The sequence below is a fragment of the Mirounga leonina genome, unplaced genomic scaffold (assembly GCF_011800145.1).
Source record: "Mirounga leonina isolate KUSES-001 unplaced genomic scaffold, KU_Mleo_1.0 Mir_178, whole genome shotgun sequence".
NCBI classification, from domain to species: Eukaryota; Metazoa; Chordata; class Mammalia; order Carnivora; family Phocidae; genus Mirounga; species Mirounga leonina.
In genome coordinates, this window is record NW_023270464.1 from 28,505,211 (window position 1) to 28,523,862 (window position 18,652).

The 18,652-nt window shown below is 59.9% G+C and overlaps 1 protein-coding gene across 1 annotated transcript in view; it reads right to left on the reverse strand.

Annotated features, from left to right (window-relative positions):
* Positions 1-18,640, reverse strand: part of TBC1D2B (TBC1 domain family member 2B) — a 63,953-nt gene extending 45,313 nt beyond the window's left edge. Inside the window, exons 1-2 of the mRNA XM_035024336.1 lie at positions 18,311-18,640; positions 3,438-3,591 (exon numbers count right to left, since the gene is read on the reverse strand). Coding sequence (XP_034880227.1) covers positions 3,438-3,591; positions 18,311-18,640 — 484 coding nt within the window. The remainder of the gene's footprint in view (positions 1-3,437; positions 3,592-18,310) is intronic.
* Positions 18,641-18,652: the final 12 nt, after the last annotated feature.

Consider the following 18,652-nt stretch of genomic DNA (forward strand, 5'->3'; position numbering starts at 1 on the left):
CCCTCAGCATCACCCACCCAGCTCACTTGCACCCCCTCCGCCCTCACCAACACCCACCCAGCTCACCCGCACCCCCTCCGCCCTCACCAACACCCACCCAGCTCACCTGCATCCCCTCCACCCTCAGCATCACCCACCCAGCTCACCTGCACCCCCTCCGCCCTCAGCATCACCAACCCAGCTCACCCGCACCCCCTCCGCCCTCACCAACACCCACCCAGCTCACCTGCACCCCCCCCTCCACCCACAGCCGGGTTCCAAGGAGGCCCCTCCCACGTACAACTAGAAGCCATCCTCACACACTTGCCCGGCCTGATATGAGGCCACAAGGAGCCTCAAAGAACATCCTGTTCACACATGGGAGAACGGTGTGTACCCAAGTCCCGTGAGCTCTCCCCACTGGGACCGGCTGCCCCTTGGGCACCACGCGCGAGTCACCGTGACGTACACTTCCGAACAACACGTAGCATTTGCAGTACTTTACAAATGGGGTCACAGAGAGAAGCACAGCCTCTCTGATCAGCTTACCAGGTGACAGGTGAAACGAGTCCGTGGAGCCGTCGCAGTCTGCCAGGCTGGGTCTGCATCCGGCCCCATGTGGGCCTTCCCTCTGCCAGCTGCAGTCCCTGCACAGACCGTGGGGCCGAAAGGAGCAGCCGCCGCCCCGCCTGCCCGCCCGCCCGAGAAGGAAGTGTGTGGTCTCCCCTCAAACCGTCCTGCCATTTTCTGCAGGAAGCACCTGCCGTGCTCTGATGGGTACTTGGGCACTCAAGACCCCTGTGACCGTGAGTGCTTCCATGGCCCCCGACTCGCAGGAAGTCTCAAAGACAAGGTGTTGTCATCCCCAGCTGGTTGCTTATCAGCCTACATGGGAAGTGAGCTCAGCAAAACGAACTGCATGCAGCTCCTGGAGCGGGGCCGTCAGCCTCCTGTGCTTGCTTCCTGTGCTCTGGCTGCCTCGTGCCCCGCAGCTGGGAAGGGCTCTGAACCCTGCACTTCGTCTTCGCCAAGTATTCCTTTGTGTGGAAACTAAGTCTTTACCATGCAGGCGCGGGGACGTGCGGGGTCCGTGTGCGTCCGGCACAGCGCTCCCGTGGGGGCCGGGCTGCGGGGTGCAGACAGGCGGAGCAGATAGACACAACCAAGCCATTCCTCCTGTGCAGCCTGACGAATGTCCCGGGAGCTTGGGGCTTGGGGACGGCCACGGCACCCCCCGCGAAGGAGGCACAGACCGAGGGCTCCGGGGAGAGCCGCCTCCTTTCCGACCCCCGTGGCACCGACAGCAGCGGACTGGGAAAGCTGACCCACTACGGACCGCGAACAGCGCCTCACGAGACAGACACATCCCTGTGAGTCAGGTTCCCCGCCGACTGCAGCTGAATGTAATCCTCACCAACTCAGAATTTCAACGTACTTTTACACGTAATGCAGTCGCCCATCTGCCCCTCATGACAGGACTGCGAGGGGTGGACAGGTGGTTCGCGTTCCAGCCCCCTGCCGGGCCTCCCCTCCCTCCCACCTGCCCCACCTCCAAATCCTCCAGCCCTTCCACCTCGCCCCTGCCCCACCGCCCACCTCCTTCCACCGCCCCCCCTGCCAGAGCTGTGGCCACCACGGCTTCCAGCCCCATCCCAGCCCCATCCCGCTGACCGGTGCCTTCCCCAGCACTCAGCACGTCCCAGCCGTCGCTCACCCTGCTCTCCCTTGTCTGCTGATGCACCCCCAGGTCTGGCCCCTGACCATCCATCCAGCTTCCTCTCTGGCCTCTCGCTCCCGCTGGACCTCCTTCTGCACCCCGAGGCTGGCCGGGCTCACGCTGCGCCGCGCTCCTCAGACCGCCTCTCACAGCTGCCTGCACCGGCCTGGGCCCCTCACCCGCTCCTCGAGAGCACGGACTGTGACTTCTCAGTCCTTAGATCCCACCACCCAGACCACAGACTGGAGCAGGGCACGCTCTCCATCCCGCTGATGAGCAGACCGCAGCTCAGACAGACAGACGTGCCGGGGCAGTGGAGCAGGGCTCGGCAGACTTGCTGGCGGCCCAGGTGGTAGTATGTACTTTCAGCTCGGGGCCCCAGGGCCACTTTGGCCGACGGAGCTTCCTCCCAGGACGCACAACCACCTGCCCACCAGAGCTGTCCATTCCCGCGATGTCAGGGCCGCGGGTGCTGGCGCGACAGCGTGGACGAAAATGAGAATGCCCCGAAGAAGGGGCAACGAGGTCAGAAGACAAGGAAAGCTTTCTTTTTAATACAAATCTGAGTTACAAACACCCTTCGGTCTAGCGCCCTGGGTCTGTCAGACGTACTCCGTCCTCAGAATAAAGGAACCAGGGCGTCACGCTGGCTTGGTCGCTAGAGTGTGCACCCCTCCATCTCGAGGCTGAGCCCCACGTTGGGCATGGAGATTATAAACCACTAAACTTTAAGACTAAAGGAACAGACAGACGGTATGAGCCCCACCTGAGGCACCAGCAGGGTCACGGAGCTGCTTCTGGTCAAAACCCCTAGGAGAGCGGCTTTCAAACACCCAGAGGAACTGTGCACGGAACACAGAGGTGCCCCCTCGGCTCTTGGTGCCCTCAGGGTGTGGGCGCCCCTGAGAACGACGTGAGGACCTCACGGGAGTGCGTGTGGACAGGTGTGACCATGTCACTGACCGCGGGGTCTGGCCACAGACCCTGCTGTGGCTGTCGAGCACACGGTGGGCAGGGCAGCAGGGGCCTGCAGGGTGGGGCTCTGTGGGCATCTGCTTCTGGAGCAAGGCAGCTGTGGCTTGCAGGGAACTTGACGGAGCCTGTGCTCTGAGGAGCAGAAGGTCCCGCGGGCGTCAGGAAGTGCAGACCTCACCTCTTTGTAGGCGAGAGAACCAGCCGTCACTGGCTGACCCTGGCGTGTGCACCTGTCACGCCTGGCTTCAGGCCTCCGTGGCCTGCCCTCTCCCATGAGGAAGGCAGGAGCCCCGGCACGGACGGTCAGCAAGCAAGTGCTGCTCAACACAACCCGTCACGAGGACGCCGTGGCGTTTCACTGTCTCGATATTCAAACAAAAAGCCCCATTATCTCTACACTGAGACTGTCTGGGAATTAGCAAGAGTTGTTGAAATGCCACAAAAACCTAGAATAAAATGGAATCGTTAAAGTCTCCTTGGGGAGATGTCAGGAGCATGGCTTTGAGAACAAAGCGCATACAAACGTCTGTGAACGCATCGGCGGGGGAGGCGGGTGCGTCACCTTAAGGGGGGCACAGGCAGGCAACATAGGGGTCGTCATCAGGCTTGAATACGACTCCGTACATGGAAGCCCCCGGAAAGTAGGGAACGCCACCGTTGGAAAGGGATCATCGCTACTTTGGTTCGGAACGTCCATCCAGCTGACCTGCCGTGGCAAACAGCTGTGCACGAGGATCGGACGCGGGTCCCCCCACCTGTGACTTACCTGAGTTATCTTTGGCTACGAGACCCTTAGAGCAATCCCCTGGGGTCGGGGAGGCCCTGCTGTCCCACTTCACCATGTCCAGACTGCTGCAGTACTCCCACCGCCTCTGCTGGAGCTCCTGCAGCCAGTAGGTCATGAGCTGACGATTAGGGGCCTGCAAAGACGGAAGCAGAGAGTGCGTTACGGCCACACGCGGGGCGGGCGGAAGCACCCTGCCCTGTGGACGGCGCTGGTAGGAAGCACAGGTCAAAGACTTCACCATCGGGACGGGCAGCCGCTGCTCATGCAAGTGGGCGGAGCAAATAGCAAGGACAGCGGGACTTCAGCCCCAGTGAGAAATCCTCCTGCCTGTGGGACCTGGAATTCCAGGACCACAGAACACCGTCCGCAGACGGTTTCAGGACGGCTGATGTTCTCGCTGACCCTGCACGTGGCGCACGCACAACGCCCGTCTAGAGAGCTCACGCCTCGCTCAGTCTGGGGTGGCGTCCCGGCCGCGCCGCATCAAATAACCGTATTTCCACCTGTTAGCCTCTGGGAGGGCACCAACAGACATGGCAGGCTGGAAACCAGAGAGCGCGTTGGATGGGTAAAACTTTTTAAAACTGACAACACCAAGTGCCGGGAAGGGTGCTGGGCAGTGGGCCCTGTTGAGAACCTCTCCCACTGCCCCCGCATGGCGGGCACCGCGACAGATCTGCTTGAACGGGAATCCTCGGTTTAAAGCGGGAAATCTGGCCGGGGAACAGTTAGCAACCTCGTGATCCTCTCTCACTAAATTCCCCAGGCAAAAACAAACATTAAAGTCACATGCTTTCAATGTCTGACCTATTATTCATGTTACAGAAATCTGGTCAATACAGCAGGGAAAACCGCCTCGAGGCAATGATTAACTGGGGTTCCTTCCCTTTTTAAAAATCCAGAAAGCGCTGAAAGCTTGTCGATGTCGATCCCGAGCAGCTAGTGAAAGGCTCCGGGGCTCGCGCTGTCCGAGCCGAGACCCCTGGACAGACACACAGGGACTGCAAGGCAGGGCGGCACCCACCGCGCCAGGCAGCCCATCAGTGGACGTCCAGCCAGCCTCCATGTGTTCCCTCGGCAGCTCTGCACGGAGGGGGGGTGGAGCTGAGAGCCAACCTCGCCCCAACCTGATTAGATCACAATCACTAACGAGAATCTCGGTCGCCCCGGGTTCAGTCTGGGTTCAACACGGAAAGTTCCTCCAGATCTGCCCAGCACAGCCTCCACTGGACACACGAGGCCACAGAGCACGGGAAATGCGGCAGGCGCCACACGACGGAATACTCTGGATGCATCGCATTATCTCACCTATACTTGAAAACTTAAAGCACGGGGGCGCCTGGGTGGCTCAGTCGTTAAGCATCTGCCTTCGGCTCAGGTCATGATCTCAGGGTCCTGGGATCGAGCCCCGCATCGGGCTCTCTGCTCAATGGGGAACCTGCTTCTCCCTCTGGCCTGCTGCTCCCCCTGCTTGTGCTCGTGCGTTCTCTCTGACAAATAAAATCTTAAAAAAAAGAAAGCTTAAAGCAGGTATATCATGGTTCATACTGTGTGTGTCTCAACTGTTCTACTCTAGACTGTGATGATAAATGCAGTCCATTTTGGGAGCCAAGGTTGGTGGGAAGGCCACCGGGTGGGAAGCAGCCTTGGGGATCGAAGCGGAGGCCAAGGGCATCAGGTTCCTGGGGCGTGGGGCAGCCTCCACTTCTCCCCTCCCACAGGGCTGTAGGACTCAAGGTGACTTCTCTGTTCTTTAACCGTGGAGATGCCAACGCTCTTTAGGGACCAACGACGAGTCCGGCTAGTCTGGCTGATGGCTCACAGTTTCAATACCCCCTCTGCCCTTCTCCAACGGGGCAAGTAGGACCCTCAAGCAATCTGACATCACGGAACACCTCCATGAGCCCATCACCAGGAGTGCCCTCCACTGAGCCCCAGCCCAGCTGAAGCCTACCGCCACCACACCGTATCTGCCCGGCACCTGCCGGCCAGATGGATGGGCAGCAGGACTGGGAGACAAGATCTGCCCCCTACCCCCAATTTACAATGCTCTAATCCCAAATTCTGGAGAGCCAGATGGGCACTCCAATCATGCTGGAAGGGGCAGAGCCAAGGCTCAGCTCAGCAGGTGCCTGTGGGAGGTAAGTGTCCAGCAAGAGGCCAGGTGCCAGTATCTGCCGTCTGAGGGCCATATCCTAGGTCTCCCTGAACACTGTCTCCCCAACTCCTATACATCCTTCAAAGCCCAATGCAAATGTTACCTCCAGAGGAGGTTTCCCTGACCGGAGCCTGCATGTTCTCTCTATCCTCCGAACAGGATGACACTGCGTACCCCAGGTCAGTTTCCCACGGAGGGAGGCACACGCCTCATGTGCCCCTCATTAGCCTGAGTTCCCTGAAGGCAGACGTCAGACCTGCTGCTCTCAACGCTGTCCAAGGTGCCTGACGGTTCAGATATCCGACTCTCCCCTCGTGCCTAGCTGCTCCCACTGCCCCAAGACTGCTAATCCCAGTCCCAACACGAGCCACACAGAACATCTCAGAAAGCTATTCTGGTTGTCCCTACCCAGCCATCCGAGCTGCAGACCAGGGGACAGACTCGCACTGGGCGGGCATGGTCCTGATCTGAGACACCTGCTGCATTTAGGTGCCATGTCAGGTCAGGTCAGAGAATGAAAACCAGGCCACCCACATCCAGCTGGACGTGGACTTGAGTCCTCAGTGGCTGAGAAGAACCACACGGTGCCCCAGCTGCTCCCACAGACTCGGTCCCCAGACCTCCACCGGCCCCAAACCCAGAAGCCCACACTTGGGGGAAGGGCCCCAGCCCCTGCCCTTCCCCTGGACATTCCCCCAAGTCTGACTCTCTCCCCGGGGCGCAGAGAAGTCCTGTAATAAGGTCATCTGGTCACAAGTGAGTTCATTCAGGGCCCACTCCCAGCAGGTGGGCGTGTTCCTGGGGGAGGGGCTGGTGCAGCGACCCAGCAGCATCACGGGAGTCAGGCGCTGTCCCCTACCCACATTCCCACCACGCGACCCCCTGGGCCAAGCTCTGCACCCTGGGGTCTCCAGCCCTGTGGGAAGGAACCTCCACCCACGGAACCTCAGCACACGGAAGAAGCCGCACTACGCTCGTCCCCTTCGACCCAACGTCATTCCTGGGCATCTATCTGAAGTAATCCAAAAGAAGGAAAAGGGAAAAATGCCACGTACACAAAAATGTTTGTTCGTTCACTCGGCAAATATTTACCAAGCGCCTAACTTGGGCCAAGTGCCCCGTCCACACCGGGGACACAGAACTGGGTGAGACCGGGTAGATTCTTGCCTCAGCCACACCCAGTGAGCAAACGGTTTCCTTTCCAACAGCAATAAACAGCTAGAAACACATTCCTAATTACAACCAAAATACAAAATGCCTGGCCTAAGAAACCCTTGTACGTTACGGAAACTTTCCAAAAATCCAGTCAACATTCTAAAGGAAAACTCACCTAAACTTTAAAGTTCAAGAGTTCTGGACAAAACAAAGGAGGCGTGGGGCTCTGCCCTTCCGAGCAGGGAGGCCGTGAGGAAGGCGCGACCAGCCCGGTGTGCATGTGGGGAGTCCGGAGCTGAGCCCAGTCAAATGCAGCATCCGAAACGAGATCAGAAGAAGTAGTCATTATTAAACAATGGCCTTAGGACAATTGGTTAGAAATTTGCATTAAAATGAATTCAAATTTGATTCCAGATTTGAATGTGCATAAAGGTCATTTAAAGCGCCCAAAGAAAATGCCTACGTAATTAAGTTTCTGTCTCTTCTGCATCCCACGAGAGCCGTGTAGGTTTCCGCGCTTTTCAAAGGTGCGCAAGCGGGTCTGACTCTGGACTCTAAACCTGCCGTGCGGCAGACGCAATCCACACAGAAGCTTCCAGCAGAGATATGTATGAGCTCCAGGGCCGCGTGCACCTGGCAAGGCCAAGCGCTCTTCCGAGGCTGAGCCCCAGACTGAAGGCCAGACAGACTGACCCTCGAGGGCTGTTTCCCGCACGCGGCCCCCCGGAAGCCGGCTCCGGGCAGGAGGTGTGGGTTTCACGGGGCTGATTATTCTCCCCAGAAACAAAGGGGAAGTTGCCACTGCAACAGTCCTATTCTCTTGGAACGGAAAGACCTTTCTAATCCCAAAAAGCAAGGCAGTAGAGAAAATGTCTGTCTGTCCCAAAACTCCACCACACCACCCAGAATTAAACGACAAATGACAAACGGAGACAGAGAGCAAACAACCTGCAGGGGCGGAGGTGCACGCAGCCCGTACTCGTCCGAGGATCCCTGCCCGCCTGGGAGCTTCCGCTCACCTTCGTTAACAAATGCCACAGCATATTGGAGACTTTTATTTCAAACAAGAGTAACAACCCACGTTTGCTGTGCAAACTCTGCAAAAGGCAGAAAGAAGAGAAACTGACCGCAACCCGTCACCAGACATGACGTCATGCACACTTCGCTGGGAGTCCTTCCAAACATTCTCCCGTCCCCAGACACCCATCCCGCTTTCCTTCACACAACCGAGCACAACACACCGGCTGTGACGCGTCCACACACTTGCAACAGTGCCAGGCACCAGCGGGATGCCATCATCACGGCGGCAGCGGACTGAACGCGGGCATGCGCCGTCGCCGGAAGCGCACGACCGCCCAGACCGCGGTCCCTGCCTGCCCCTGGGGTAGGCACCAGGGCTGGGAGCCAGACATCTGGGCTCACGCCCCGGGCGCCGTGCGCGGGGGTCCGATGCCCCCAGGAGGGCGTGAGTGACAACAGCAACGGACCTGCAGCCGCGGCTCCGAGGGTCAAGTCAGCTCACCAGGGCGCGTCCCCCGGGTGCGGCGATCACGTCTCCACCATCACCGGCGACCTCAGGGCCGGAGTGGCTCCGTGGAGATTCAGACCGGGTCTGGGTTGCTTGCTGTCACACGGAGGAGGAGGGAGGGGCGCACGCCCGTCCTCCCGGCATCCCCGCAGGACTCAAGCTCCGCACGGTTTTTGTTGAGCGCCGGGAGGCTGACCGTGAGCCCCTGTGGGCGTGTGGGGTCCTCGGCGAGGACCGTTGGCCTCCCCGCCAGGGCCAGCGGCCCTCGGGACACACTGCGGGGTGGGCACCACTGCACCAGGTCAGAGAGCACCGCCGTGGTCCACGGGGCCCCACGATCCCGCGCTGAAGACATTTCTCACAGACAGACTGCAGGGAAGCCGCGCTCCAGCCCGCAGGAGTCGCCAGCCATCAAGGCGAGGACCCCGCCAGTCTCTCCACTCGCGCTCCCTGGGGTTCTCCCGGCACATCCACCTCGTGCCCCCCAGCAGCGAGCTGACGGGCCTGCCGTCCTCGGCGTCCCCCTCCAGACGCAGCGGAGCCACGCGCGCCCCATGCTTCCAGGCTCCCTGATGGCGTCCGCGGGCCGTGCGACCCGCATGCTAACCGGGCCCACGCCGCACCAGCAACCGCCTGCAAACTCCTCCTCGCTGCCCAATCCAAACACCCCCAACCCGATCCGATCCTGCCGTGTGAGGGCAGCACTCCAGTCGTCCAGGCTCTGGGCTCCTCCCCATAGGCCCCCCCCCCCCCCCCCATCTACGAAGAACAGCATGACCACGTTCACAGCAGGGTTACAGAAAGGAGGGTGCACGCGGGGCGGGCTCCGTGTGCACCTCACTCGGCGCGCTGCTTAACAGGACACGATGGCTGCTCATGGGGACGGAATTTTGTTTCTTAAATCTGAAGGAGGACATCTGGATTCCCAAGACTGCGCATCTAAGCAATAAAAGCACAAGAATATCGTAAGCAGCCTGAGGATATAACACTCTGATGAAAAACAGACCACAAGCCAGATCTGATAAATAACTTTAGGTTCCAAATTTTCTTTTGAATGTTTCAAAATCACGAGCCTGGAAAGAATCTCATGAGGTCTGGCCCCGAACCAACGAAACAGACGGGAAGTCCTGTGTCTGAGCCAGCGGCAGATGCCGGGAAGGGAACCCAGGCAGGACCTCCAGGCCCAGCAGAGTGGGGAGCATCCGCATGGCACTCCGCTCCTCCAGTGGGTGCCACGAGAGCTCTGACCTCTTCTCTTTTCAAACTATCTTAAAATCGGCATTTTATATACTCTATCAAAATAGTTACACAATTGCAATCTCAATCCTTTCCGAAGGCTGAGCAAGAACCCAGACCCCAGGGGAGGTGCCCCACCTGCCACCCACGTGGGAGGCGGAAGTCAGTGGGGGGGCTCCCGTTTATCACCCAAGCACCCTCTTTTTTTTTTTTTTAAGATTTTATTTATTTATTTGACAGAGAGAGAGCACAAGTAGGCAGAGAGGCAGGCAGAGGGAGAGGGAGAAGCAGACTCTCCACCGAGCAGGGAGCCCGACGTGGGGCTCGATCCCAGGACCCTGGGATCATGACCTGAGCCGAAGGCAGCCGCTTAACGACTGAGCCACCCAGGCGCCCCAAAGCACCCTCTTTTTAAAAGCAAATACGCTGACACAGACGCATCCGTCCTGACACCCTCCCAGCATTAACGGATGTCACAGAGACCAGCAAGCAAAGGTGAGGACGGGGAGGAGGGGATCCTGACACAGAACAAGCTGAAGCACGTTCGCAGGAAAGGGGCCCCAAAGACAAGGGCTGTGGGGGGCTGGGCCAGGTGACAGACTCAGGTGACTCTGGCTCTCCTCTCCCTGCAGGAAGTGCGGGAGCCCGGAGACACAACGGGGCACGTGGCCCCCGCAGACCCCGGCTGCATTCCCGTGGCTCCCTATTGGCCCTGCTGTTGCACAGTTGGGGAGAGCCAGGGCCCTGTGAGCTTGGGGGAGTTAAAAGCTGCAGCAGCCGCGGGACGGTCCACACCCCAGCCCCCCGCCCTGACGGTTCCCACACACCACGCGACGCTGTCCTGCTCCCACGTGACGCGTTTTACTCAGACGCAGGACACAGGAAGGACTTCGTATGAAGGTTTAGGAACTGGGGTCCCAGACTCCATGAGCCAGAGACCCGGGGGCAGGGGAGTGTGGCCGCAGAGATCCGCTGCCCTTCAAGCGAGTCTGCGGGGTGCCTGGGGGGCACCTGGTCTCCAACCGTCTCTCGGGCCGAGCTGGCGTCTCAGGAACAGGTCGGGTGGCTCCTCGGCATCATTCTGTAATTCACCCTTGGCTGGGTGAAATCTGGGGGCCCTCCAAGTCCTGACCAGCTACGCGGGGGTGGCCATGACGACGCTCTCCCAGAAATACCCCCAGGATGCCCACCAACGCCCCTGGAGGGGCACCAGCACGCGGTGCTGCCCAGGACCGAGCAGCCGGCGCGGGAGACACAAACCTCAGGGCCTCAGGGGATCGGGGAGAGGGTGACAAGCCCCAAACCAGTGCTGTAGAAACTCAGAATGCAAAGCAGATACACACACAGAAACCACAGAGCGTTGGCCCACGGACACGGGGCTCACGCCCCCTGGCCTCCACCCACACGGCCAAGCTACTTCCAGTCCACACAGAAGGCCGTCCCCAACAGGCCCTCTGTGCTCGCCGCGGAGGGAGCGGTCGCTCACGGCCCAGGGCAACGGTGGCTCCCAGCCGCAGGCATGCACACCTGCGGCCGGAGGGTCGGGCTGGTAAGCGTGCCTTTCCCCGAGGCACACCCCGCCTACCGACTGCATCAGGGCGGCTGGGGCGAGCCCGCCGGGTGCGTTCTCCACAGGCTTTTCTCCTACAGCTGAGAACCACGGCTCTGAACAGCACGCTTCCTCCGAACGGCAGCCAGCTCGAGCGCTCTGTCAGCACGTCGCCCGGGACAGGAAGTGTGTGGGCGCAGCGTGAACCCGGACACCGGGCGAGCGGGCACAGCTCACGGGACACCCCAGCTGCCGGGGGCCTGTCCCCCTCTGGCACACGCCGCCCGAGAGAAGGCTCCCGACAGGATGCGTGCTTCCCACTAAGCCAACCCCTCCTGGAAGCAGACCGTCTACACCGCTCACGTCCAATCCCCACGCGACTCGCCATCTTGAAGCTACACTGCAGCAGAAAACGGGCAAATGCCCAGTTTAGGTGCCTGTCCACCACTGACCCAGCATGAGCCGAACTGCCTGCCCACGGCCTAGAGCGGGAACACAAAGCAAACATCACCGAGCTGCTGGGTGAACAGGACACACGGTTCGCGTATCCGCCACCACCCCACTGAAGGCCTGTTCCCTCGTGCTGGCGCCCCGGGTCACGGCCCCTTCAGTTCCGACTCGGGGGCAGTGACCCCTGGAGCAAAAGCGCGTAAGGACTCCCTCCAAGTCACCGAGCCGCTTAACGACAACGCCCCAGTCACAGCCCGGAACAGGCTGGGCAAGCTCCCCAAGGCCAGAGGCAATGGCTGATTCCCGCCGGGTGCCCACGAGGGCCTCACGCCACAGAACTGGCCAGGCGAAGGGCTGACTGGTCACACCACGCCCAGGACTGTCAGGCCAGCCTGTCCACCAGCAGTCTTCCCTGGACATCACAGAGCTGCAGGGGAAACAAAATAATCCCTCTAATCCAAGATCGACATCTCCGATGGCAGGGCCTGCCCGCACCGTCCACTGCCAGGCCTGCCACCCAACACTCAGACAGGTTCTCGTCCGAGGGGCACACTGCACGAGAACGCGCTCCTTCCCGGAGGCTGGCCCTGGGGAACAGTCCCAAGGACGCAGCTTGGGATCCCTCCCCACCAGGGTCCAGTTTCCCCACGCTGTCAACCTGAGAAAGGTCAGCGAATGAAGACACGGACTCCCGTCTGACCGGGGACATGTCCGTGGGCACACGAGGCTCTCAGTCTTTGAGCAGCTACAGTTCCATCCAAACCTGACTGCACCATGCAGGCCTCTCCAATTCTGCAAGGATCACACCGACCACAGCCTTCTGGCCCCGGGCCACATCCAAATCAGTCCTTTACATGCAGGCCTCCCTCCTTCATCACTGTGGAAAGATGCCACACCTCCCCCAGGGTCAGGACGCGGGGGGGCCTCAGATATTCACGCCCCACACTGACGGCAACAGACAAATACGATTTCCTGCAAAGGTTCTCCAGAGCCATCAGGTGCTGATGTATTTTTAAAGTCTTTGTACTGCAGTTTCTTAAGCGAATGGGAAAATTACTGCTGTATCTGCGGAAAAAGCGTAATGCTTACACGGCGGCAGGTGCTAATGGATAAACAGACACTGGGAACCTCCTCTGTGCAACAGGAGCGTTCGGTCAGCCGGCCAGGGTGCCCCGAGTGCGGACTACCTGCCTGACCTTCCCCTACGCGCCGGGGATGCAGTGCTGAGCTGCAGACCATCTCTGTCCTCGGGCTGCGTGTGCCCTAGCTGGACACAGCACCAGCTGCTCACATACCCGGACAGGACTGGACCCACTTCAGGGGGCAACCTGTGTACATGGGGTTTCCTGAGTGGCCTGGTGGGCCACTGCTTATGGGGCAAGTGTGGGATCCGCGGGCTCCCCAGGGAGCATCTCCGCCGCGTCGGAGGGTGCACAGCAGGTGGCTGGTTAGGAGCCCCACGGCTCCCTAATTCCCAAACCCACTCTGTGCTCCCTCTGGGACAGCAAGCAAGCCCAGCTGAGGCCCACACCCAACAGGAAGTAGGCCAACACCACCCACTCCAGTGTCATTCAGACCCGACGGCATCAATCTCTAAGAGAAATGACAGTTCCTAGTCTAAACCCCTCCCCCAGAGAGTCATTTCTAGAATAACGGGATCTTTTCTGTTCTTGGAAGGAAGGTTATGGTCTGACTTCTGACCACACAGCAAGGCTGCACCCCAGGGGCTGATGGGTAAAGGCATCTAAACAAGGATACCTGTCCAGCCCTCAGGAGCCTCAGGGAGGTGGCAGGTGGTGTTCACACCTCAACCCCAAATGCTCCCCCCATTTCTTTCTTTTTTTTTTTTTAAAGATTTTATTTATTCATTTGAGACACAGAGATGCAGAGAGAGAGAGAGAGAGCGTGAGCAGGGAGAGAGGCAGAGGGAGAGGGAGAAGCAGGCTCCCCGCTGAGCCAGGAGCCCGACGTGGGGCTCGATCCCAGGACCCTGGGATCATGACCCGAGCTGAAGGCAGACGCTTAACCATCTGAGCCACCCAGGTGCCCCGGCTCCCCCCATTTCTTAAGAAACGGTTGCCTCCAAAGGGGAAGGAAGTTGGCAACGTGCATTTGAGCAAAGCGGGTGGAAGAGGCAAGCGTTTGGTGAAGGTGGTCATGAGGAATGTTCTGGGATGGGCAGTCCACCCCGCAGGGCAGGCCCCAGCCACACAAGCCCCCCCAGGCGGCCTCCCAGACCCCGCTCCCCCCGAAACTGTGGTGCTAAGAAGCAAGAGGCCACAGTATCTTTACCTTCACGTTTGTTTCCTTTGAAACCTTTCTGCCAGGCTGTCACATACATATGTCAACCCTTCATACACAGGCTGGACAGTCCTCCAGGCCGTTAGATGCGAGTACTGGGCGTGACCCACCCACCCATTTGGAAGAGAGAAAAAAAACCCTCAACCCCCACTGAAAACTCTGCTGATCCCTGCACTCTGGCCCCAAAGGCCTCCCCCTCCAAAGGCTGTGCCCCCTTCTCCCTGGCTGCCCCCTGGAACTCCCAGAGCCCCACACACAGCACTCCCGCCTACGCACCTCTGCTCCCGCCAGGCCCCCTCCCCCTCTCCCCTGTGGCCAACACGAACCCAACCTTCACACCTCTGCAAGTCTCTCCCAGCCCTCCCCTGCGAACTAGATCGGGTCCCCCGTCACACATGCTCACACCTCGTTCCTCCCACGGTGCCCGTTGCCGTGACCGTCCGTCTCCCCACGTTACCGAAAGCCCCGCCAGGCAGGAACTGGCCCATGTCGTTCAGCCTGCACACCCAGTGCCTAAGCGCAGGGTGAGAGGGGCCCCAGGCCCCCCGAAACATGTGAGTCCCTGAACCACAGTCCCGGGCCATATCCAGCCCATCGCCTGTGTATACGCCTACACGCCAGGAATGGTTTTTATGCTTTTAAATGGTTGAAAAAAAAATTGAAAGAACAGTATTTTGTGACATGTGAAAATCACATGAAATTCAAATTTCGTAGTCCATAAGTAAAAATTACAGAAACACTGTTACACTCATTTTATGGCTGTTTCTGGATCATGACAGCAGAGGAGTCAAATGGTGTGGTGGCAAGACCTAAAATATTTCCCATGCGGCCCTGGACTTAAAACACTCACCCACGGCTACAGGGGCGTCCAGCCAGGGGCACGAAACACCAGAGCCCGAAAATCAGGACTGACTGTGCTCTGGGTGGGCCGCACCCTCTCTGCGTAGCTGATGCCTGTCGTATTCAGTGGGCGCTCACAGCATGCCGCAAGGGAGAGCGTCACTGGATACACTGGGGGATCTGGCTCACCCTCCCAGAGGGCCGAAGCCCTCCCCAAACCAGTGCTTACTGGGCGACCACCCTGTGTGCTCTCACTGCACACATACCCACCGGGGCACCTGCTCTGCACGGGCACCGCTCAGGAGATCAGGATGCAAACTTCAGGAGCGGGGTGCAGACCACGCCGTAAGGAGCACCAGGCCAGGCAGCACGACTGGGCAAGCCACTGGGGTACCGCACGTAGGACACCGCACCTGCTTTAAGGAGTGTCCTAGCTGGGCCGCCCTGACAAACCCCTGAAAAGCGAAGTCTGGACCAAAGATCTAAGTAACACTTTGAGACCCGAGTGGATGCCCTCGGGCAGGACAGCTTAGTGGCGCCAGGAAGGCAGAGTTCCCCGCCTCTCTTCTGCGTGGGACACACGATGACTACCCAGGCTGACAAATGTTTGTCATTAAGCTGCGAGCAGTTTCAACACCAGAGAATGTGCATCCTTCCCAGGAAAGTGGGCTCATGACTGGGTAGTTACATGTGACTCAGAAACCGACCCCTTGTCCATTTGAGCACCAAACGGCCCCAAGAAAGGGGTGGAGGGCGGAGAATTGGTCCTTGACAGGCTGACGCTGCCCCTTGTTCCAGGGCCTGCAGAGGCCCGGCAGAGGAGGCTGGTTCCCGCTCATGCTTTACCCCCCCCATCAGTCACACGCTGGCCTCCCTCCAGAACTGTCCCCTGCTCCTCAGAGCCCCGGAAAGCCCGGTGAGCAGCACCCTCTCCTCACCCGCCCTGGCACCACGGGCCTCTGCCTGATGGCCGTAGCAGCTTCCAAATGTAAAATGCCCCTGCTGCTTTCTCACGACGTGAAAAGGACAGAAATCAAATGCAGTGAAGGGAAAAGTGCTACACCTTATCTCATCCCAAAGCACTGACGTCCTAACACAATTACACACTCTGCATCTCGGACACTCGCTATTCCCGGAGTGTCGACTCTCAGAGGGGGTCTCAGTCTAGCTTCCCGATCTCCAGCAAATCCCAGCCCCTCTCTGGCCTCTGTTCCCTCGTCTGTAAAACAAGGCGCTGGACCAGATCCCCGAGTTCAGCAACAGAGAAGCTTAGCAAGAAATTCCAATATCAGTTTTCACTAAGACTCAAGCAGTAAAACATTTCGAAAAAGCCCAACGAAACCACAGCTTTGCCAAGGAGGACTGAAAAGACGCTTTAAAATAAGAAACACATGATAATGCAATAAGCAAATTGCTGATTCTTCTTTTCTAAGTCATCTGTCCAGAGAGATAGTATCTGTAAAATGATATGCAACCAGCTGAAGCCCGAGCAGGGCTTAGTCCTCAGTAGCCTAAGATCCTCCCTGCAAATCAGGGGCTCCCCACTGGCCGAGGATGCTTACAGGCCCTGACGGGTGACAAGGAAGATAAACGGCTGATCCCCACCTTACCACCACGAAAGTTTTACTCCCACAGCTCAAAAGGAATCCCCTACACCAGCCTTCTCAAAGCGTGCCCCTACTCCGGAAGCCCACGTCTCCACCACTCCCTTCTTTTGGGAAGCCTTGCCTGTGTTCCCATTCCCACTGTTTCTGTAAAGCAGACCCTCAGCGACTAGTCAACTTTCCATATTCCTCAGTCAGGAATGCACGTGAAAACTGATTTCCTTTTTTTAAAAATATTCTGGACATAGAACAAGATGGACAGAATGCTCTAAAGCGCCCTGGGGCACCCACCACCCAGTCCAGTGCAAACACACTGAACGCCTGCCTCCTCTTCCTATGCAGCAAGTCCGCCCCGAATCCAGGCCTCATCACCTCCCGCTGCTCTGCACTCACGACACGGCAGACAGCCGCGTGAGCTTCATAACCTTCCATCAACGGTGCTGTCCGTATGCAATCGCTCTGTACCATCTTCTTGCCCCGTTTTATGCGAGCTAACGCTTCAGCTGTCATCTCTTCACGCTCACTGCTGTATAAACATTCCGTTACGCGAATATGCCACACACTTGACCCCAGATGCTACTCGTCATTTCGTACAGCTGCCACGCAGGGCCTATGCTCTGCCAGACGTTCCCACCACATTTCCAGAACGCTCACCACCCCCTAAGGAGGAAGGTGAGCGTCCCACTAGACCAGAGGGGGCTGGGACACACAGGGGGCGCTCGCTGCCCAACACACGTGCGTGGCAGACCCACGTGAGTTCAGGCCACTCGGCTCTGTGGCCACCGTCTTCACCTGAACCTCCAAGCCCCATGAGGGACGACCCTCCATTACTCACATTTCTCTCAATGAGAAAACGGACCGAGGGCTCCAAAGTCAGCTGAGAAAACCTGAAACAGGATGCGCCATTTTCTTTGTTAACAAATAATTCCACAGGAAATCCATCTGACACAGATTGCCCGCATGCACAGTGAGGACAAGCCCTTTTCTGGCAGAGGTCCCTGTGCGCTCCCTGGAGTCATTCCCAAGTTTATACAAACGGTCTCCAAGTCAGCCGGAGTTGTACTGCAACCCTGCTTGGCTTCCCCTGCAGAAGCAGGCTGTCTGCACCCACTCAGACGGCGCGGAGGGGCCGGAAAGAACCCAGGAATCAGTCTGCCTGAATGGAGGCAGCTGAGCTGACATGGCTCTGAGATGACCTCGGGCAGCAGCCCCAGCTGCTGCGTGCTCTGGAGGCCTGGGAACAGTCCTGGGCTCGCCCGGCCACGGGAAGCAGGCACAGCCCACTCTGCTCTGCACTTGGTCTGGGAGAGCGCTCCGACAGGCCAGCCCAGCCCTGCTGCCCGGGGGCAAAGCCCAGCCTGAGGACTGAGGGTGGGGGCTCAGAGCCCCCAGGCAGGGAGCCAGGCCAGGAGAGAGCTGTGAGCTCCAGCAGGAGGGCCCCGAGGGCCGGGAGAGGAGGGGACCCCCCAGGCCAGGGGAGGGGACCCCCCAGGCCAGGGGAGGACTCCGGCACCAGCACCAGGGCTCTCCACCGATCTTCCACGCGGGGTTTCTCTGCCACAGGTGAAGGAAGCCTCGCCCGCGCAAGGCAGAAGCGGCTGAAGGAACCCCCTCCCACGTCTCCCAGCGAAGTGAGGAGCAAGGGAACAGGCTTGGCCACTTACGGGCTGTGCGACCTTCGCTGAGCGCCCCTGCCCCGCCGTGCGCGGCTGCAGGGAATTACGGGGGAGGCCCTGCCCCCCCCGCCCCACCCCGCCAGGGGTCCACGGTCGCCCCCCGCCCGCCTCGTGACAGAAGCGGCAGCGGAAGCACGGAGGGGTCGTAACCCAGGCAGGTCCAGAAGCCTGCAGGCGTCCACGTCGCGCGCGGGGGGCCCAGGTGAGGGGCGGAGGAGGGGAGCCGGCACCGCGCAGCCCGCAGCCCCTGGCGGGAGGGGGACAAGCCCGGTGCGCCGGCCGAGGCGGGGAGAGGGGGGCCGGCAGGGCGGCGGCGGCGAGGGCCGGGGAGGGGCGCCAGGCGCGGGCTCCCCACCTTGAGCACCGTGACGGCGCCCGCGCTGTGCACCTGGAAGTGCGCGGGCGGCTCGGCGCCGGCCTCGGCCGCCTCGTCGGGACCCTGGTAGCTGAAGCAGGCGTCCGCGATGTCCAGGTGGCCGAGGGGCAGCGCGTCCTGCGGGCTCTTGAAGTAGTAGAGGTAGCAGCGGCGCGCGTCGAACACGAACCAGCGGCTGCGGTAGCCGCGCAGCGGGCCCTTGCCCGACAGCTTCTGCAGGTAGCCGCACAGCCGCGCCGGCTCCCGCGCCGGACCCGCCGCCGCGCCCTCCCGCTCCTCCTCCTCGGCCCGCGCCCCGGGCCCCGGCATCGCCGCCGCCGC